Source organism: Lissotriton helveticus, chromosome 1_1, assembly GCF_964261635.1.
Source record: "Lissotriton helveticus chromosome 1_1, aLisHel1.1, whole genome shotgun sequence".
Lineage (NCBI taxonomy): Eukaryota > Metazoa > Chordata > Amphibia > Caudata > Salamandridae > Lissotriton > Lissotriton helveticus.
The window spans coordinates 1,865,559,775-1,865,582,719 of record NC_136057.1 but is presented as its reverse complement, the minus strand read 5'-3'; the positions used below and the strand labels follow the sequence as shown (position 1 = coordinate 1,865,582,719).

At 45.8% G+C, this 22,945-nt stretch overlaps 1 protein-coding gene across 1 annotated transcript in view; it reads left to right on the top strand.

The window, feature by feature from the left end:
• LOC144754202 (heme-binding protein 2-like) overlaps window positions 1–7,387 on the top strand; it is a 28,600-nt gene extending 21,213 nt beyond the window's left edge. Inside the window, exons 4-5 of the mRNA XM_078641792.1 lie at window positions 3,597–3,762; window positions 5,121–7,387. Coding sequence (XP_078497918.1) covers window positions 3,597–3,762; window positions 5,121–5,298 — 344 coding nt within the window. The 3' untranslated portion in view covers window positions 5,299–7,387. The remainder of the gene's footprint in view (window positions 1–3,596; window positions 3,763–5,120) is intronic.
• Window positions 7,388–22,945: the final 15,558 nt, after the last annotated feature.

The window sequence follows — 22,945 nt, the reverse complement described above, 5'->3', positions numbered from 1 at the left end:
AACGACAGCCTGTGGTGCCTCAAGTGTGGTGTGCTTTCATATGGATTATAAAGAGAGCGATGCCAAGCTGCAAGGCGCCCCGCTGCGGAAGAGCAGCTCCTAAGCGCTAATGACACAGAGCGCAATAGGAACGTCGTGACCGGTGTGGCAAGATTTATATTAGCAGGGACATAACATCATCCTTTGCAGTTACCTACTTTAGGAATGGAAGTTGAGACTGGGTCAACTTCACGCTAAGTGCAATGTGAAAGGGTGCCTTATTTACAAAGCAGCCTTAAGTGGCTTAACACTGCCTTGTAAATAAGGCGATGCCCCTTTCTCCATCACAACGTCACTGAAAGTGATGTTGTGGTGGCGATAGGGGCTTGTAAATATGACCCTCCATTTCTCAAACACCAACGGGACACTACCACTCTCAAAGGCCTGCAGGGGTTGGTTACCTCTCTGCCACCTTCAGGAACTCTGCAGGGCATTGCAATCCTCGCACAACACCACTGCCACCCTCACACACCTTACAAAAAAATTCCACTTTTGATAGTGTAAGAGGTGATGGCTACATGTCTGTAGAACCTGATTTTATAATTGGAGCGGGATAACTGGCTAGAAAACAGTAGAGTATGGATAAACCTGGTATATAAATGGGCTATCCAGTGATGTAACAAATAGGTTTTAAAAACCAACCAGACTCCTAAAACAAAAGGACATTCTGGAACACTTATTGGTAATGATTATTGGTGATGTAAGGCTAGCTAAGGAGACCAGCTTTACGTTAATCATTAGATCCGCCCTTTCTAGGTCTAGCTTGACATCTCATTTGTCTGACCTGTTGCTACCAAATCTTTAAAACATTCATAGAGTGGGCTTGGGATTTGCCTAATGGAGTGTATCACTCTCACCACATACTATTGGCTGCTTTAAAGTATCATTGCACTTTCTAAGGCATGGTTGCATGGTCATGCATGTGGGACTATTTTACATATCAAAAGTATACTGAATCGACACATACTAAATTATTTATCTCTTAGATGCAGTCTCTACAGAAAAGGTTGTTTAGTTTTTTAATTTCTGCTGGCTTTTTTTTTATTGTTTTGGTCAGGACTAAAAATGTGAGCCAGACCTGTTGGCTTTGCCAGTGCTTGTTTAAACATTTGCTTGTGCTGCCCATTTCTAACTAAAAGAGGGTTACCACGAGGCTGACTAGTTCTGGCATTAGCTATGACATTTTGATTCCACTACATTTACATCTATAGTATTATTACTTATAAGGCCTTTCAGCCAGTCCTCTTCATGCATTGGTCTGCTATTGTCATTCACTTTTTTTCTACCACCTGCTGTAGCATACAGTATGGGGCAGTTGATCATCCCACTCTATCCATTGGTTAACTTTAGTGTGATTGACAGCATTAGATATTTCACAAGTAGCACACCCACACACAAAGTAGTTCCCTTTAATGCCAGGGACTACAATGGCAGTATGTGCTATTGGAGGCCAAAATATATTTTTGCTTATCGTTGTTTTTTCCCCCCCAGATTGATGAGGGCCCAAAAATAAACCTTTGCAAGAAACGTCAAACAACAGACATTGACAAAGCCAAAAGACTGCCAGACGCCAACAGGCATATTGGCTTTGCCCGTGCTTGTTTTTCCATGTATTTTAAGAATCACACAACCCCAGATGAAGGCAGTGATGGCTGAAGGGGAACAGGAAGACCGTATTTTGAGTTAAATACAGCTGCTTCAACTAACTGGGTGCTCCTGGAAGTCTTGCTCTGACAGGCAGCACCTTGTTCTGTTGCAACCCTGCAGCCGTGGCGCCAAGGAGTCCTGGATGGTGTGTTTTTTAATGTTGGTAGCTAAGGGGCATATTTACAAGCCCCTATCGCCATCACAATATCACTTTTTGTGACGTAGTGATGGCGATAGGAGCGTTGCCTTATTTACAAGGCGGTGTTAAGACACAATGTGGCTTAACAATGCCTTGTAAGTAAGGCCCCATTTCACGCTACACTTAGCGTGAAAGGGGCGTGCAAGGGATGTTGCTGTGGGCGTTCCACTGCAACACCCATTGATTTTGACACAGCCCCCTATTTATAAGAGCTGGGTAAATAGGAGGCAGCGCCAAAATGAAGATCAGGGAAAACCTGGTCTTTAAACAGGCAAAACAATGAGAAGTGCTTTATTTCTCCTCGTATTTGCTGTTTCCATGTTTGCTGCCTTGGGCAACACACAAAGAAACAGCAAAACGCCAATGATTGTTTATGTGCAGGAAGGTCCCCCTTCCTACACATAAACAATCATTTAAAAAAAAAAACATTTTGCAACTCAAAACGGCATTTCAAGATTGTTTATGTGCAGGAAGGGGGACCTTCCTGCACATAAACAATCTTCCCCTCAACTACTCCAGTGCTTTCATTTTGCTACGCACTGGTGGTGGCCGCAGGGATTCATTACAGGTGACAGGGACAGGCCATTTTCCCAGGAACAAGGGAGTGAGCATACTAGCAGGCGACTGACTATTATGGCACCTTCCATGTCTCCAAAGCACTCTCACAACCCCAAGTCTTTACTGTCCCAGAATGCCCACATCTGTCTTAAAAAATGTACAAAGGTCTGCATTTGTAAAGTGCAAACTACTCACCCTTACGGGTCTCATAGCGCTGGGGCCGATGTGGAAATTAAGGGGCATATTATCAAGGGGGTTTATCTCCGCTTTTTTGGCTTTAAAAGCCAAGAAAGCGGAGATAAAATTATCTCCCTATTACCTAGCTGTCGCTAACACCAGTTAGCGACAGCTAGTAGGAGATAGCGACCATCTTGGGCCCCACTTTGCATGTCAGTGATATTTATCACTAATGACATGCAAAGTGGGCGTGCCAAGATGGTAGCGACTCGAAACAGTCGCTAACATCGCTATCTCCTATTACCAACTTTTGGAGATATTCGCGCTAAGCACGAATATCTCCAAAAGCTAACACCTGCCCTGAGCAGTTCTTAGCCATGTTATCCAATGGGAGGTGGATAACATGGCTAAGAGCATTAGCTCAGTAATGCATGAATATCGCTGACTTTTCAGCGATATTCATGCATTGCGGCCGTTTTTTATCACATTTGCGATAAACCTTGGTAATACCAAGGTTTATCTGCGATAAAATCGCCGCAGCTTAGCGGTAAAATTTAATCTCTAACCAAGCAATAGCGATAATTATCGCTATTGCTTGGTAATATGCCCTTAAGTGAGCTATTGCCCAGTGTCGCATGGTGCTGAGCTCGAGCGGCCACCGGTTTCGGGGATCGAACCGTGAACCCTGGGCTCTGAAGGCAGCTGCCCTGGCCGCTGCACCACACCTCTCCACCTTTTAGAGAAACCGAGGTACAGCATTCATTATTTTTCTCTCTTTCTTGCCATTTTCACCTCTGGACAGGAAATTAAATTCAAATGGCTGGACATGTATATAGTTCAGGCATTGGTATTTTTCTAAAGGTGTTTGATACCCTTCGTCTGGCAAACCTGTTCCTTTAGGGGGTTTTCAGTTAGGGTTGCTTAATTGATTCAGGGGTGCACATTTCCTTGGTTGAAGCCAAACCTGTCTTTCCAGAGACCAAGATAGAGATGACTGTACCAGTGACCATGGTGGTGAAAACTGGCAGTCCGGACCTTCACATGTCGTTTTTCGTCCCGCCGGATCACCAGGAATGCCCGCCAAAGCCAACCAGTGAAGACGTCTTCATCGAGGAGAGGAAGGGCGCCGCCATCTTTGTCAGGTAGGAAGAGGGCTCGTCCCTAGTTGTAGGAAGTTAGGATTTGGATGTATATGAATATATATTCAGAAAATCATTGGCATCTGGCATCAGTGTTTCTGCTAGGCCCATTTTGAAAACGTTTTAATCCTGAAAGGCAAAGTCTCCAGAAAAAAAGAGCCAGGAAGTAAAACAAATTAAAGTATTGCAATATGATGCCCATTTTTCCAGTTTCTGAAGTGTTTTTTGAACTAGTTGATGTACGTTTTTCCCCATTTGAGAGCTGAGCACCTTCCACCTTTTCCTCTGCCCAATTTGGCACACTCAAAAATTCTCATTTCCTGCTGTGACTTCTGTTTTGCTCTCAGGATTGGAAAACACAGGGTATGCTTATTTTCGTTCACTGCCTTACATATTAGCCTCACTTTTTGCATTATTACAGCACACTTCTTCAGCTGTCTGTCGTAGACATCATGGTATACAATCTTACTTCCCTGCTCTTTTTTGGATATCTTGTTTGTCCCACCACTTGAACAAACTTGTTTACCCTTGTATGTGATTAGATGGGGCATATCCTTCTTCCACTGACCCCATGGAAGGCCTTGTTTTTGTTTTTAATTCCTGTTGTTGTTTAGCCCTCTGTATGAGCGCATGGTATATAATTTGTCCTTTTCTTTAGAGCTCACTTTCCATTGCTCCCTTCTCATTCACCCCATCTCTGCCCAAAGAATATTTTCTATGCTTTTAAGATGGCCACTGTGTTACTTGACGTAAAGTGATGAAGCAAGCAGTGGCCATCTTGAAAATATAGAAAACAATGGGGCATATGCACGAGGGGTTTGCACCACTGGAACATCACTTTTATCATTGTTCCGGTGGCACAATGCCCTGCTCCATATTCACTTTTTGTGACTTAACGCCGCTTTGCAAATATGGCACCCATTAACACAGGTATATGAGTGAAAAGGGCGTGCAGTGTGTGTTGCTGTGGGCGTTCTACCACAACACCTGGCTCTGGTGAAAGGACCATTAAAGATTGTTTTTGTGCATGAAGGGACACCTGCATGCACATAAAACAATCCTGAATAATGGTGCTTTGCTACTTCTATGTGTGCTGCAGAATGCAGCACACATAGAAGTAGCAAATCACCATTATTGATTGTTTATGTGCAGCTGCTGTGCGTCCAAATTTTGTAAATGAGGCTCAATATGTACTACAAGAGATTAAAAACATCAAGTGATGTACACAGGGAGTGGTGTGAACCTTACAATAGCGGACACAGTAAGTGTTGCATCCCAGAAGAGAGCAGGCACAGTTATTAGCATTGTTCCAAAGTTAGTGCCAGTTACAAGCCTACTCTCTGCTCTCGTCCTCTTTGTAGGTCCTTTGGCGGCTTCGCGTCTCCAGAGAAGTTTGCAGAAGAGGCCCAACGGTTGGCGCAGAGCCTGACAAAGGATGAGCAATCCTTCCATCAAGACTACTACTACACTGCAGGCTATGACAGCCCATTCAAGGTCTTTAACCGCCACAATGAGGTGTGGTACTTCAAGAAGGAGTAAAGGCCAATCACCTAACAACGACAAGAAGATTCAATTTTACAGAGACATGCTCGAAAGGAAGGGAAGGATTTTGTTTGTGGAACGTCTCCGCTTCCCCCATCCTCCTCATGGTTTTTACTAATTCAGTTGGATTTGGGAGTAAAACTTTAAAAAAACATTAATCGAGTCAGGAAGGACACTGAAGTTCACAGGGATCTGATCTTTCACAAACATAACTATTATTGTACATGTTACCTCTCATAATTTCTCTCATTGTTCACTCGTAGATTGTATCGTATTGTAATTGCATTTGTATAGCGCTTACTACCCCTGACGAGGCGTCAAAGTGCTTTTTTCAGCGAGTAGCACGGTACTCCGGGACCCATAGAGGATTTGTGTTGATTTAGTATAGTGAAACATGCAAGTGCATTTTCAGTGGTGGATAGGTTAGTCAGTTATTTGGATTCAGAAGGATAGAAGAGGAAATAATGTTTGTATTCAACAATTTTAGGAAATGCCCCGGGAGAAGGCGACCTGCATTGCATGTTCATGGTTCTAAAAACCCTAAAGCATATGCAATAGTTCACTTGTGCGTCAACTGTTCTATACCTTAGTTTCTTACCATTGAAAAAAGTACTTAAAAAAATAATTGAAAATCATTTGTTCCAATCCTACTTTGGTGCTACACTCAGAGCCCTAGAAGTTTCTACATAGTTACAGAACATCTAATCAAATGAATCCGATGCCAATATGTGACCGGGCTCTCTAGATAAAAAACTCCCAGTCCACTTCAGTTGGTCAACGCACAACCCAAAATGCTTACTACTTAAGCATGTGTAATCGGGCAGTATTTTGGCAGTCTGGGTACAAATCTAATGGGGAGTAAGATTGACTTATTGTATGAAGTCTACCCCCATGGTTTGTGTTGGTGATGATGCCTTGAAAATATCCAGGAAGAAATAATTTTTTTTTAAATCACTTCCAACATGGGAGCTTGAATTGACGAGTTTCGGCCTTCCACACAAACAACTTGCTTCACAGATGGTGCCATTTGTGAAATTCATACCTACAAGGCAACAGTTTGGAAATCCTGCACGCCTACTTTACCTTATCCCTTCAAGTATTATGTGATAAGTTGAAACGCCTAGGAAATAGGCTCTTCATTTCCCAAATGTAGTTCAAATTCCTGAATTCGCTCCTCTTTTTTTGGGTTGGTGCTTCATGGGATACCTAGATAGATTTTTTAATATGACATGAAAACTGAGACTACAGCGATAATCCTAGAAAGTATATTGCTGTACCAACTACTGTATATGCATTAAGGTTTAGGCTCTATGAACCTTGCTTGTAGTTTGTAAAAGTAACTTTTATTTTTTTTTACACCAGTGTCAAGCAAGCCTTCAGCAACTGCTACCTCCAAGTGGCGTTGACACATACGTGCCGTAGAATCCTTCCAAAAGATGGGTGCGCCACAGCACCCTCGCCGATATGAATAGACTGAAGTTCTCTGGCAAGTTGGGACCTGACTGCAAAAGGTCTTTTTTTGCAGTCATGACAAACACCTTGTGAAATGCTGGCAGGCCAAACTCGATAGAATTTAAGAAGTAGAAAATGCCTAGCATTAACCAAAATGTGCCCAAACCTTTGGAATAACTCACATCAGATAAATTTCAAACACATCAATGTCGGATTTTTATCAGACGGGATAATTATACCAGGGCTGGTGACTTAGTAGACGAATGCATCTACTATAGGTGTCTGTGTTTGACCTCATGGTCACAGGTTCAAATCCCGGTGGGTTCACTCAGCCTTTCATCCTCCTGCGGTTGATGAAATGAGTACCATTGAGTTGGGTAACAATAAACTTCTGTTATTCAGAGCCAGGATGCCCACTGGTGAATGTGCGCTTTACAAATACACACGTTATGTTATAATGATTGTTTCCGACAGGGCCTGACCTGCAAATTCATATGCTAAAACCTTACAGTTGTTTTATATTTTGTTTAATATACTAATTGTTATATTCCTTTGTTACATTAAAAAAAAAAACATTCCTCTACAGAATGATAAACTAAAAACATGTATTCTATTAAAAAATGCTGTGTCTGTAGCGCAAAGTCTGTCTTTGGGAATGAAGAGTCTTTGGATAACCTGGCTTAAGGTGGTTTTAAGTCCACGGCTTATCATGTGAGTAGTGCAATGGCGTGCCTTGAAGTATACTGGGCCTCATTTATGAAATGTGACGCATCGCTGTGTGAAAACAGCGATGCGTCACTTTTCACTGCGCCCTCCTTGCAACACCAATGATGCGTTATATTTACAGTATGACACATCATGGTGCAAGGAGTTACAGATACGTCAGTATTTCTGACATATCTGAATGGCGCAAAAGTGACGCATTGCTGGAGTGTGTCACAAAAGTGACGCAACTCCAGCAATGTGTCCTTTCACATAGGGCAAGCCCCATGTGAAAGGACCTGCGTCAGTCTTACGCCTGCTGTGAGGCAGGCGTAAGAAATTGACGCATTTGTGTCCTAGAAGTGGCGCAGTGAAATGTTATAGATTTCACTGCGTCACTTCTATGACCCTGTCTTGCGTCAGAACGCTCCCCCCTGCATACATTATACCTGGCGCAGGTATAATGTGGCGCAGGGGTTTGTAAATATGGTGCAACAAGGCACATTTTTTACGCTGCTGGTGCGTCACAAAAAGTGACGCACCGGCGGCGTAAAAGTGACGCACGGCCTCATAAATGAGGCCCACTGTGCCCACATGTCAAGGCACATTGACAGCAGATAAAAAGAACTGCCCATTATAAACCAGCGAATAATGGTTGGCAAGTCTTCTCAGTGGGCGAATAGTGGTGGATGCAGGTCCCTCCTGATACAGAACAGCAGAGGGATGAGCACAGGCATACTGTAGAGTGGGGAAATATTAAGTACTGGTAGAAACAGAACTAAAGCGGTAATCCAGCATGCAGAGGGATAATTAAGTAGGGGTGCTGTGAAGGGGCAGATCAGGGTCTCGGAGGAGAGATGACTCTGGCTCCTGGATAACTAGGCACCAAAACAGCCTTAAAGCCCGATGTAGTGGGCTCTACCGGCCATTATAGGCCCGCTCCAGCATTAAAGGCGAGGGCCTTCAACAAGGGAGCAGGCCTTTAATGGCTGGTATAGCCCACGGCAGGGGGCTCTAAGTCTTTTAGAACATTCCACTCTTAGAGGGCAGACTGTTCTAATTTGTAAAACACAGGACTTGCGGAGGCCGAGGGGGTTGACAGCCCCTCGGCTCCGTCAGGCCTTTGTTCAAAGCTGTGAACAAATATTGGAATGTTGATAGCACTCCATTGTCTTCAATGAAGTGCTCCACATTCCAATGTTCTAGTGAAGGTTTGTTCAGCAAAGGATTCTTGTAATTTGAAAAAATAATCACAGCTAAATTCACAAAACTAAAGAGCTCTGGAAGCACAGGCTTGCCCACTTAGGACCGGGGAATGAGATTTAGGCTCAAGGCCCAACTGCAACTCTAGCCTGGTGAGGGCTATTTAGGCCGTTCAACCTGTTCTAGAATCACACTGACCAATGGCAGGGCCTGGGGTCCAGAGGTAAACGTCCCCTGTCGCTAAGAGCTGGAAATGTGCAGGTAATCACTTCCCTGTTGCTTTGGGGGTTGTCTCTGGTGGGCCAGGAAAATGCAGGCTCACCACACTTGGAGACCCACAATGCTTCACTGCAGCTTCTCGACCTCTGATTACTCAGCTCATCGTGTGTCGGTTGTGGACAGCTAGACTGCACAATCGCCATGGCTGCTCACTTCCTTGGGCATGTTGCATATGGCTTCAGTCGGTGGGGTCTTGCTCTGCCCTTTCAAGACAAGGGGCAGTCGTTCTCTTATTGGTCAGGTCAGGGCAGTGTTCTAACCTCTAGGGTAGTTGAGCCTCCTACGATTAGGAGTCAGAGAGCAGCAAGGTATGTGAAGAAAAAATACAACATAAATGGAAGCCGATTTAAGGTCACCGATTGGGACATGGTAAGTGGGTCATGTCAATTTAGCAGACCTGGAAAAAGTCTGCCTTTCCTCTTTTTTAGGTCGAGCCTGGGCCACACATGCACTGCTCTGCGAGGCATGCTATATTCAGGTATGGATTTGAAGCTCCGCCTACTCTCTGCCCATCTTTTCAATTGGCTCCTGTTACTGTCCTTTCTAAATGGTTGCTTCTGATTGTTTCATAGGCTTGTTAGTCCCTCCTTAGTAACGCCTTGTCTGCTTTTATAGCCTCCCATGAGGACTGGCCCTTTTACTTGTGTGGTTACACTGTATGTTCATTTAGTCTGTGACACTATTTTCTTGAATTATGTTGTCCTACTATAGATACGACATCAGTGGCGGTTCTCCCATGGGGGCGTTTGGGCGCCGCCCCCCCTGCTTTCTCGCCGTGCGAGAAGAAGGCAGAAACAAATGGTAGTTATTTATTTATAACTACCATTTGTTTCTGCCTGCCCTTCTTGCACGGCGAGAAAGCAGTCAGCAGAACTTCCTTACTCGAGCCTCAGGGCAGGGAGGAGTGGCTTGGGGGAGTGGCTTGCCCACTGTTGCTAATACGGTCTGTTTGGACAGCCTGAGAGGCTGTCCAAACAGACAGTATTAGCAACAATGGGCAAGCCGCTCCCCCAAGTCACCTCCCACTCTCCGTTCTGCAGGATGCAGACTAGGAGAAATGACGCGGTTAGGGCAGCCGGCCGAACCAATCAGCGCCGGCGGCCATGGAGGGGAGGGAGGCTGCCTGCAGCCTTCAGTGACGAGAGCCCACACCACGTCAGACGCAGCGGCGGCATTCAAAATCCAGGACGGCGGGAGTCTGCAGTCTCGGGACTCGAGTCGGGAGTCTGCGCGGGAAGCCAAGGTAAGTTTTTTTAAATGTATTTTATTATTCTGAGTCTTAGACTGTTAAGCAGCTTGTATCCCTGCTTTATGTGCTGTCTTTTCCATGTGTAAGTGACACGACCGGGGAGTAAGGAGACTTATGTTTCGTGACGCCACTGCCATTTTGTTTTGGTGCTACCGCCCTCAGGTAACATGTTTTATCGTGCGTGCCTCTGCTGTAAGCCAGTCCTGGGTACCAGCGCTGCTGCCAGGGTTGTGGAATTTGCACGTGATAGTGTTGTCCATAGTACGTTATCATCGGTCTGTCATTCCTTGGGTGTAACATCAGTTTGGCGACAAGTTGAATAGCTGCTTAGAAACTTCACAGAAAGTTTTATATAAAAGGGGTTTCACTTTATTAATAGCATACCTCTCTCCAATTAATTACTGAAGCACTATATGGATATGTGGGCCCGGCACTCAAGCAATGATATGGGGTTAGGACTTGGAATTAAATATGTGTGGCACCGCACTGAAATGTTAGCTTTGGATACTTTAAATATTAGTCTGCACCAGTATGAAACATGGCGTGCCAGAACTTGCAACACATCAGACATTTTTAGCTGTAAAATCCGAGGCAAAAAACTTGATTTTAATGACTATGTGCTGTTACAGCCCAAAAGCAGGAAGCATTATTAACCACCTGCGCATAGACTCTCATTACATTTCTAAGCGATATATATGGTAATCATACACAGCAGCACGCTGACTGAGTTGCTTGTGACAAAGCGCAAGCTGGAGAGCAGAGCCATGACTATGTTTTCATTGCTTTTACTGACCTGAAAATGCAACAAATGCAGTTACTCATGAACTTTGGCATAATCAACTTCCTTCCAGGCTATAGTTTCTTTTATTTATTTAACCAACTTGACAGAGAGGGGCTGCAGAGACATGAGGGCAATAGATCACAAGAGTGAGCAACAGCCAGGGAGGGGGAAAAGAGTGGGACAGCAATAAAGGATTCTCAAAAGCATGGATTTATTTTAAACACGTGTAAGGCTTCATGGAGGTGTGTGTGGAGGAGGAGGAGGAACATGGAACAAGTTTTATGTAAATAAACAGATAACCACACAGTAAATATATGGTGTAAAGGCCACTATTTGAATCCTTTTTAGGGCTCGGCCTACGTCACCACTGCGTTAGCAGTGGGGCGGAGCTCCGAGCCGTATTGTTAAGGGGCTCAGAATCGTGCAGTAAAAATTCCTCAGTGCGCGAGATTTTTCAGTAGTTTGTTTTGCCATCTGCATGGTAATTGGTCCTCGCGGTGCCGTGTTTCTAGTAGCCTTCACGCAATAGGCCATATGGATTTTCGCTTCAGCACTTTCGCCATATTCTGTGTGGTTATGCGCACGGGAGTGCAATAAATTATCAATTAGAGCTGTCAGGGTGCTGCGGTAATAGAATCCAGATGGTCGGGGCGCGTTCACCAGTGTGCCGTGAGTTTTGCGGGCGCGCGTTCGTCTGCATCCTTTCATGTGTAAGTGTTGGTCTTTCGCCAGATGCCGGCTCGCAGAGGCCTCTGACATCGCCTCTCCCCGCCTGCTCCTCACTGCAGCCCCCATCACTGGAAACGACAGGCTGGGAGCTCACAGAAGCCTCTGACATCGCCTCTCCCAGCCTGCTCGTCCTTTCAGCCCCCACCGCTGGAATTCATATTAAAAGCATGCTTTGATATACATAGATATGCTCACACATCAATGACCATTATTGTGAAGAGGCGTACTTAATAGACCCATTTCACTCCTCGATTGGAGACAACAGTATATGTGGCCCACTGGTGCCCATGGTCTTTATATAATCACGAGCAATACTGCACTGTAGATACCAAATACATCATAACGGTGTATAGGAATTGGTTTGATTTATGGTGGATGAACCGTCCAGCCAGCAGAGCCTCACTAGGTGGTGGCCATCTTGCACCTAATGATAAGATGCCCCCAAACCCCCCCCCCCCCCCCCTCCGTCAATGACCTCCTTAATGACATCACTAATGACAAATCAAGTGACATCCTTGATGATATCAATGATGGCATCATCCGGAGAATGTGAGTACAGAGTTCAGAGTGCAGAATTCAGAGTGCGGAGTGCAGATTGTGAGTGCAGATTGAGAGTGCGGAGTGCAGATTGAGAGTGCAGAGTGCAGATTGAGAGTGCAGATTGAGAGTGCAGATTGAGAGTGCAGATTGAAAGTGCAGATTGTGAGTGCAGATTGTGAGTGCAGAGTGCAGATTCTGAGTGCAGTTTGTGAGTGCAGAGTGCAGTTTCAGAGTGTAGAGTGTGAGTGCAGAGTGCAGAGTATGAGTGCAGATTGTGAGTGCAGAGTGCAGATTCAGAGTGCAGAGTATGAGTACAGAGTGCAGTTTCTGAGGGCAGAGTTTGAGTGCAGAGTGTGAGTGCAGAGTGAAGAGTGTGTGAGTGCAGAGTGTGAGTGCAGAGTGCAGTTTCAGAGTGCAGAGTGCAGTTTCAGAGTGCAGAGTGCAGAATCAGAGTGCAGATTCAAAGTGCAGATTCTGAGTGCAGATTCTGAGTGCAGTTTGTGAGTGCAGTTTGTGAGTGCAGAGTGCGGAATCAGAGTGCAGTTTCAGAGTGTAGAGTGTGAGTGCAGAGTGCAGATTCTGAGTGCAGAGTATGAGTACAGAGTGCAGTTTCTGAGGGCAGAGTGTGAGTGCAGAGTGCAGATTCAGAGTGTGAGTGCAGAGTGAAGAGTGTGAGTGCAGAGTGAAGAGTGTGAGTGCAGTTTCAGAGGGAAGAGTGCAGATTGTGAGTGCAGAGTGCAGTAAGTGCAAGAGTAACAGTCAGTGCAGAGTAACTGCAGAGTAACAGTGAGTGCAGATTGACAGTGAGTGCAGAGTGACAATGAGTGCAGAGTGAGTGCGAGTAACAGCGAGTGCAGAGTGGGTGCGAGTAACAGTGAGTGCAGAGTGACAGTGAGTGAAGAGTGACAGTGAGTGCAGAGTGAGTGCAGAGTGACAGTGAGTGCAGAGTGACTGCAAGAGTAACAGTGAGTGCAGAGTGACAATGAGTGCAGTGTGACAGTGAGTGCAGAATGAGTGCAGAGTTACAGTGAGTGCAGAGTAAGTGTGTTCAGACTGAGTGTGTGCAGAGTAAGTGTGAGAGCAACAGTGACTGCAAAGTGAGTGTGAGAGTGACAGCGAGTGCAAAGTGAGTGCAGATTGACAGTGACTGCTGAATGACAGTGAGTGCACAGTGACAATGCTGAGTGCAAAGTGAATATAGCGTGACAGTGAGTGCAGGGTGACAGTGAGTGCAAAATGAGTACAGATACAGTGAGTGCAAAGTCAGTGCAGAGTGACAGAGAGGGCAGAGTGACTGCAAGCGTGACACAGGGTGCAGAGTGCATGTAGAGTGCCAGTGAGTTCAGAGTGAGTGCAATAGTGACAGTAGATGCAAAATGAGTGTACAGTTACAGTGAATGCAGAGTGAGTGCAGAGTGACAGTGAGTGAAGAGTGACAGTAAGTGTAGAGTGAGTGCAGAGTAACAGTGACTGTACAGTGAGTGCAGTATTTTACCTATGGCACTATGCTGCACTTTACCTTTTATAGATAATGCATTAAGTGCAGCATGCCACCATTGATAACATTCCAATACATCACACATATGTCCAACACACACCACATGTTTCCACTCCAAAACACATGCCTAAAATACATTGGCATTTACAATGCCATTATCTCAGTCATACAAAAAACGAGCCCTAATGCATAGACAATGTGTACAGAGTGAGTGTGAGAGCAACAGTGAGTGCAAAGTGAGTGAGAGTTACAGTGAGTTCAAAGTGAATACAGAATGACAAAGAGTGCAAAATGACGGTGAGTGCACAGTGACAGTAACTGCAGACTGAGTACAAGTGACAGTGACTGCAGAGTGATAGTGAATGCAGAGTGAGTGCAGAGTGATAGTGAATGCAGAGTAAGTGCAGAGTAACAGTGAATGAAGAGTAAGTGCAGAGTGACAGTGAGTGCAAAGTGAGTGCAGAGTGACAGTGAATGCAGAGTGAGTACAGAGACAGTGAGTGCAGAGTGACAGTGAGAGCAGAGTGACAATGAGTGCAGAATGAGTGCGAGTGACAGTGAGTGCAGAGTGAGTGTGAGTGACAGTGAGTGAAGAGTGACAGTGAGTGCAGAGTGACTGCAAGAGTTACAGTGAGTGCAACGTGAGTGCAGAGTGACAATGAGTACAGAGTAAGTGCAAGAGTGACAGAAAGTGTAGAGTGCATGTAGAGTGACAGTGAGTGCAGAGTGAGTGCGAGTGACAGTGAGTGAAGAGTGACTGAGTGCAGAGTGACTGCAAGAGTGACAGTGAGTGCAAAGTGAGTGCAGAGTGACAATGAGTACAGAGTAAGTGCAAGAGTGACAAAGTGCAGAGTGCATGTAGAGTGACAATGAGTGCAGAGTGAGTGCAGAGTGACAGTGAGTGCAGAGTGACAGTGAGTGCAGAGTGACAGTGAGTGCAGAATGAGTGCAGACTTACTGAGTGCAGAGTGAGTGTATGCAGACTGAGTATGTGCAGAGTGAGTGTACGAGCAACAGAGACTGCTGAATGAGTGTGATAGTGACAGCGAGTGCAAAGTGAGTGCAGAATGACAGTGACTGCTGAATGACAGTGAGTGCACAGTGACAATGAATGCAGAGTGCAAAGTGAGTGTAGCGTGACAGTGAATGCAGGATGACTGAGTGCAAAATGAGTGCAGATACAGTGAGTGCAAAGTGAGTTCAGACTGAGTGCAAGTGACAGTGACTGCAGAGTGATAGTGAATGCAGAGTGAGTGCAGAGTAACAGTGAATGCAGAGTAAGTGCAGAGTGACAGTGAGTGCAGAGATAGTGAGTGCAAAGTAAGTGCAGAGTGACAGTGACTGCAGAGTGACAGTGAGTGTGAAATTGACAGTGAGTGCAAAGTGAGTGTAGAGTAACTGAGTGCAAAGTGAGTGCACATTGACACTGAGTGCACAGTGAGTACAGAGTAACAGTAAGAGCAGAGTGAATGCAAGAGTAACAGTGAGTGTAGAGTGATTGTAGAGTGACAATGAGTGCAGAGTGACAGTGAGTGCAGAGTGACAGTGAGTGCAGAGTGACTGTAAAGTGACAGTGAGTGCAGAGTGACTGCAGAGACAGTGTGTACAGACGCAGGGTGCACATTGTGTGAGTGTGCAGAATGAGTGTGCAAGATAAACAGTGTGTGACTATGCAAGGTGACATTGGGAGTGTGTGGGTGAGCATTTTGTGAATGTGTAAGGGCAGTGTGTGAGTATACAGAAACACCCCACACACACATACACCACACACACATACCACACACACACCATACACAAACCACACACACATACCCCACACACACACAAACGACACACCTCACTCTCTCAACACCACACACTTGTCACCACTCACCACAACACACTCACCACCACACACTCACACCCCCAGGCTCACCCCCACAGACTCACCCCCACAGACTCACCATCACACACTCACCACTACACAGAAAACCAACACAACAAACAATGTCAGTGCTACTTTCACCAAACAGACACACACACTAACAGCTGACAGTCCACCAGGCACTCTTTCAATTGGCACATTCATCAACAGCTGTCAGTGCACCCTTTCACCAACAACACGCATTACCATCCAGCTCTCTACGCTTCACAGCCACACTCAGTAACAGCTCTTACTGAACGCTAACACCAGTCACACACACCTCAAGCCACCACTACACGCTTCCACCAAACACACACACCAACAGCCATTACTGCACAATACCTACAGGCACACACATCCACCACACATCAATGCCACACATCACTGCACACACCAATTGATAACGCATCCACCAAATAAAATTGTACCTATCGCACTATGCTGCACTTCAGCTTTTAAACATAATGCGTTAACGTGCAGCATGCCACCATTGATAACATTCCAATACAAGACACATATCTCAAACACACATCATATGCTTCCACTCCAAAACACATGCCTAAAACACATTGCCATTTACAATCCCATTATCTCAAACTCAAATAAAACCCGAGCCCTAATGCATTCCTAATGCTTGTTTTTTTTTTTTAAGTTTTCTTGTCAGGGGGAGAACCCCCCACATCCCCCTTTTGCACTTCAGCCTTACTCGCTCATTATATTTGGGTAGAAATGTTTCGCCCCACTACTTTGAAAATCCACCAGCCGCCACTGCACGACATGCTTTCCTACAACTGCTTTTAAAACGTTTTTATTTAACTAGCACGGCACATATTGGGCAGCACAAAATGCTTTTCTCCTGCCTTCTGTTGCAGGCAGAAAACGCTTTTTAAAAATGTGTTTAACCAGCACTGCTCATGGTGTTGCAGGCAGAAAACACTTTTTAAAAAATGGTTTAACCAGCACAGCACATACGGCGCGGCACGCCTCAGTTGGATTAAAGGCGGCTGCACATATTATTTTGTTCCCTGCGATCCCTAAACACAGGCGGATGCGGGTTTTTTGTTGTTGTTTAATTTAAATTAGTGGAGCGGGGGCAGGAGACAAGTAGTTTGCCATTACAGAGAGTTTCTTTTTCTTTAATTAAAAAACGCTTCACATTATGCGAATTTAAAACACGCCTCCCTGTGTCTCTCACAACCCCCCTCACCCCTCCCACAACCCCTCCCTCATCCCGAGTGAACGCGTCCAGCTGCTTTGAGGCGTCATCTTGTTCACATGAAGATTGGGTTCTGGCACAGCGCCCGGCCCTCTTCTACCAGTCTTGGGTTACAGGTATGCCAACATCCACTACTTCGGCCTTTTGCCACATTGAACCGCCAAATAAAGAAAAAACCCACCGAGTTTAATAATTATACTGGCTACGTGAGAGCGGTGACACCTGTTAGTTTATGGGTGCTGAGTGAATGGACCCTAATAGATTATTTTCAGTCTGAAGGAGCTCTTTGCATGCATATTCCCTTATGCTGTTTTTTTTTTAGCTTTTTTACGGTGTTTTTTTACTTCAGATTCTAAAAAGTACAATTTCGTTTTCAAAATTAGAAGTATTTATATTTCCCATAGAATTAATTCTAGCGAACTGGTTGCTCTGGGTTTGAGTTGAGGTTAGCGGAGGAGTATGGACACCAGCTGTAATCCTTAGGAACAGAGTGGGCACGCTACTCTCTTTCCCACAAGGGGTCTGATTTTTTTGCTGTCACAAACTGGAAGGTGTTCTCTAATGCCTGCAGTCTCTTGTAGGTGGTAGTCACAGTCGTGACTCCGCCTGTCCGCTCTTTTGCTGAGCGGTCTCTTCTGGCACATTTAGACTGGAAGTTCATGTGCCCTCTCTAATGGCGGCAGTCTCTCGTAAGAGGCAGTCACAATTTGGACTCCGTCTGTCCGCTCTCTTGCTGAGAGGTCACTTACAATCACAGACTGGAAATTCCTCTGCCTTCTCTGGTTGTGGAAGTCTCGTAGGCGGCAGTCACAGTCTGGACCCAGTCTGTCTTCTCTTTTACTGAGGGGTCTCTTCTGGGACAATCACAGACTGGAAATTCCTCTGCCTTCTCTAGTAGCGGCAGTCTCTTGTAGGCACAGTGTGGACTATTTGTTCTGTCTGTTGGCCAGGGGTCTCTTCCGGGACAGTCCCAGGCTGGATGTCCCTCAGCCTTCTCCAATGGTGGGAGCCTCTCGTAGGTGGCAGTCACAGCTTGGACTTAGTCTGTCTTCTCTCTTGAAGGAGGGGACTCTTCGTGGACAGCACAGGCTGGATGTCTCTCCACTGGTGGGAGTCTCTTGTAGGTGGTAGTCACAGTGGTGACTCTGTTTGTGCTGTCGGTTACCCAGGGGTCTCTTCTGGGACAGTCACAGGATGGATGTCTCAGTACACACAGGGAAGAGAGGCTTAGTCAAACACAGGATGTCTCTCCTGGCAGCAGTCTTTTGAGGGCAGTTAATGATTGCCACCCAGTCACCCCAGCCTCACTTCTCCCCCTCCAGTAACCTTTGAATGTTCCAGCAGAGGTCATTGTGGGGTAAACAAAAACAAGCTTTGGTCATTTGAAACACATTGACCTTTTTGGAAGGGATAGATGGAAACATTCATTAACTGGCAATTTCTGCAGCCAGTGTGCCCTCAGAAAAGGGTAGAAGTGCTTGTGTAAAAGGGGAACTCCTGTCTAGGATTGCAGCCTATACTGTGCAATGAGCACACGGGTCTCCAAAGCAGGTATCTTAACCTGATGAGCTACCTTGGCAGGGTGCAGTCCACCCAAACTGTTGAGATTGTAGCCTGTGTACTGCAGCGTGCACGCATACCTCCCACCTCCAAACCGAGGCAGCATTGTGTGCAAAATAACAATGGACTGGGATGCAGCCCGAGGAATTATCAGTGGCTGTGATTAATTCAGGGACTCCATCCATCACTCTTTGTATACTTGAGTGTGTCGCCCAAAGTGGGACAGGTATACCCAGATGTGGGTCCAATGAACACTGTACCAGAGGAGCCAAGAAATACCCAGCTGATGAGCTCTAAGAAGAGCGAAATAGGCCCTGGGTTGCTTGTGTTCTGGTTCAAAGAGGACCTGGCCTGGCACTTAAAGGTGGATTGCTAGGTTGAGCCTGGGCAGTGCATGAGCTGCTCTAAGAGGCATGCTGTATTCAGGTATGGACTTGAATCTTTGCCCACTCTCTGCCCATCTTTTCAATTGGCTCCTTTTACTGTCCTTTCTAAATGGTGGCTTCTGATTCGTTAATAGGCTTGTTAGTCCCGCCTTAGTAATGCCTTGTCTGCATTTGTAACCTCCCATGAGGACTGGACTTTTTACTTGTGTGGTTACACGGTATGTTTATTTAGTCTGTGAGCACTATTTTCTTTAATTATTTTGTCATACTGCAGACACAACATGCTTTCCTGCAACAGCTTTTAAGACAAGCGCAAGGCACCTTCAGGTTTGCTTATTTCCTTGTTATGTGCTATGGTAACTTGACCAGGGTCGTCATTATCATTTAAGAGAAAGCAACCAAAAAAAAATAAGAAAAGAAAAACACATCACCAAAAGTGTAAAAAGAAAACATAAAAGAGAAGAATCAAAATACTGCCAGGCTCTCCAGAAAGCTATAGCTAAATAAGCACCAAAGTTGTTTAAACAATGAAATATATATTTCTTGGCCAAGAAAGACCAGCTACACCTATAGAGATTAGAAAAATGAAGGATGATTGAGCATGCCACCTAGAAAACCCAGACTGTTAGTCTGAGAGGTAGACACATTGATAAGGCTACCTGAGATAATGTAAGCAGAGAATTACTACATAAGGTCACCGGTCGTGGACAGGGATTCACAAATCTTGGAAAGCACCACTAAAGCGAGTAAATTAAATGAAACGCAATAAACACAGCCAAAATGTTGAAAAGTAAGAATGATTCATAACTTTTCCAAAAATGACTGCAACAGCTAGCAGGCCTAACATCACTGTAAAATGCCGGCTCAGGATGCCCACTGGCAAAACAGATGGAACTCCAATAGCAGACCGCGTATGAAAACATGGAGTATAACGGACAGGAGCGATTAAAGAGGTAGCCTGCCTGGGAAGCATGCTGCTCGCGGGCCCTGAGACATTGAAATTCAACGGAGGGTAATTGTACATATAAATTGTAAACAGGGTCACTGTAACAAAGGGATGCAAATGTCGGCCAGGGCATAAAACCAAGTAGGTGCCGACTGTCCAGGAGGTATTGCGGCCTGGGAGAGGCCTAAAGAAACATACTTGTGTGTGAGACGGCATGTACTGCTAGGGACATAGGTAATTACAAACGGAAGCTGGGAAGGGAAGTCCTCAACCTTCCCTGATTAAGTGTGCTGAACACCCCTGAGGCGGAAAGCCGGGGGTTGCTAGGCTAGGAGGAATCTTCCATTTAAATTGCGCATCTTTTTAAATAATTTTAGCGTTGTTACACGATTGATCTCTCTTTTAAATTGTGTGTAGTTTGTTAGCTGCCTTTAAAAATTGTAAATTTGCATTTTGATACTGTCCCTACCTCTTCCTTGAACCCACTCCCCGCACAGCCGATCAGGTGCTGGTACGAGAGAGGGGTGGACGCCATCTTGGGGGGAAAGCAGGGGTAGCGCTCTAGTTGCTGGCTGCCTCCCGCCTTCCCGGAATACTTAAGCCGCGAAGGAACGCGGCCGCACAGATTAAGTGTGCTGAACACCCCTGAGGCGGAAAGCCGGGGGTTGCTAGGCTAGGAGGAATCTTCCCTTTAAATTGCGCATCTTTTTAATAATTTAGCATTGTTACACGATTGATCTCTCTTTTAAATTGTGTGTAGTTTGTTAGCTGCCTTTAAAAATTTAAAATTTGCACTTTGATACTGTCCCTACCTCTTCCTTGAACCCACCCCAGCACAGCCGATCAGGTGCTGGTGCGAGAGAGGGGTGGACGCCATCTTGGGGGGAAGGCAGGGGTAGCGCTCTAGTTGCTGGCTGCCTCACGCCCTCCTCAGCTCATATGAATGATCATCATTCCCCGACGGCGCAGCTGGCGGGCGCGCCAAAGGCAAGCCCGTCTGCGCCCGTCATCGCCACGACATCGCCTCTCGCCAGTACCCCTGGTCAGGGTCTGCGGGAGCCCCGTGTCTATGACAAAGAGACATTGTTAACACTGAACCCAGGTGGCCCGAACTGCGGGAATTCGTCGGGTCAATTAGGCGAATCAGGTTTGCAGTGCGAGACTTGCTATTTCACGGCATCCAGGCCCAGCTTGGTGGGACAAATTCCGGGGTCGGGAAAACTAGTGCAGTTCACTGTCCTCCAACTAAATGTAAGATCGCTTGCTAAGCATTATTTAGAAATACAGACACTTATTGTGGAGGAATCCCCTGATGTTTTCTTCCTGTGTGAAACCTGGATGCGTGATGATATGATTAGTTTACCTAATCTTACTCTCCCAGAAGGTTATCTGATCAAGTCAGTAAACAGGGACTCAAGGGGTGGCGGTATAGCGGTTATTCATAAAGAACAATCCTTTATTAAGGAAGTTATTTGGGGCTGTGAATGTGCCCGATTTAGGATTGTAATTATCCCGCATTTTACATTGTCAGGACTATACATTTATCGTCCCTCGGGACCTGCCTCTAAGTTTATTGAGTCCATGCTAGAGGTGGCTAGTTCCTTGGTAGTGGGCTCGGCTAACTTCACGATCCTAGGAGATCTAAATATCCATTTTGACCAGAATCACGATCCGACCATCAGGAATCTGCTGGCGGATCTAGTGGCCTTACAGCTAGACTCATTAATTCAGGTCGCTACGCATTCGGCAGGACATATATTGGATCCACTGTTCTCCAATATCACAGTAGTTAACACCGATGTGCCCAAACCTATGGGGTGGACGGATCATTATTTAGTTAAAGCCAATGTGGAGGTCACTGAGCCGTTTAAGGTGGAAGGGGTGAACCGGGTCTTTAAGAGGCCATGGCATAAACTTAAATTAAAGGACCTACATACCTCCTTAGGGATGTTTCCCTGTGGGGACATGGCGGACCCTGACATAGTATACACTACCTTCCACAACTGGATTGTGGGGGGATTGGACGCCCTTATTCCGGCTAAATGGACCAAGGGGCGTAGATCTTCCTCCAACCCTTGGTATAATGACGTCCTGAGATCCATGAGGAAGGAATGCAAGAGAGCAGAGCGGGCATGGAGAAGGGAGTATAAAGATAGGGACAAAGTGACCTATTTAGCTAAATTAAAGCTTTATCATAAAGCGATCTGCTCCGCGCGTGCCACATTTTATGCGGAGGAAATCAAAGCTAGTTCTAACCCCACCAAATGTATCTTTAAACTCGTTCAGGAACTCCAGAGTAACAGAACTACTGCATCTAGCATAACTTCCGCACGGCAGTGTGAAGACCTTGCTACTTTTTTCGTAGAAAAGGTGCAAAAAATGTATAGGTCATTCCCGCAGCTTTCCCCAGACATGCACTCTTCCACCAATACCAAAGTTGATGGTGCTACCCTAACAACCATACCAGAGATCACGAATGTAGAACTAGTCAAACTCTGTAGGAAAGTTAAATCTGGATCTCCGTCGGACCCTATGAGGCCGGCACAATTTGTTGAGTCCCTGACGTTTTTCCAGCAGCCTTTGGGCTTCATACTTAACCTGTCCTTTTCCATGGCCAGTGTTACTACGGCCCGGAAACAGGCATGGGTATCTCCTATCATCAAGAAGCCCACCCTGGATCCGTCAAAACCAGAAAACTTTAGACCAATTTCCCTATTCCCATGGGTGGCCAAGATTGCTGAGGCCCACGTAAATAATGTGTTATCTCAATTCATGCATCTTAATAGCATCCTGGATCCATCTCAAAATGAGTTCAGGCTGGGTCACAGCACCGAATCTGCCCTGCTGGCTACGACCGAACATCTCTGGACGATTCTTGACGCCGGTCAGAGTGCAGCGCTGATTTTATTAGATCTTAGCGCTGCCTTTGACACGGTGTCGCATGACATCTTGTTATACCGTCTGGAGACAGTAGGGATTACTGGACTCGCTTTAGAATGGTTTCGATCATTTTTGAAAGACAGATCCTTCCGGGTATCGGCACCCCCGCACCTTTCTCAGCCCCATTACATCGGTCAGGGAGTCCCTCAGGGCTCGGCACTCAGCCCGTCTCTATTTAATCTCTATGTTCAGTCGCTTGCGGCAGTGGCTAAAGAGTGGGACCTTACGTTGGTATCATATGCTGATGATACTCAGCTGGT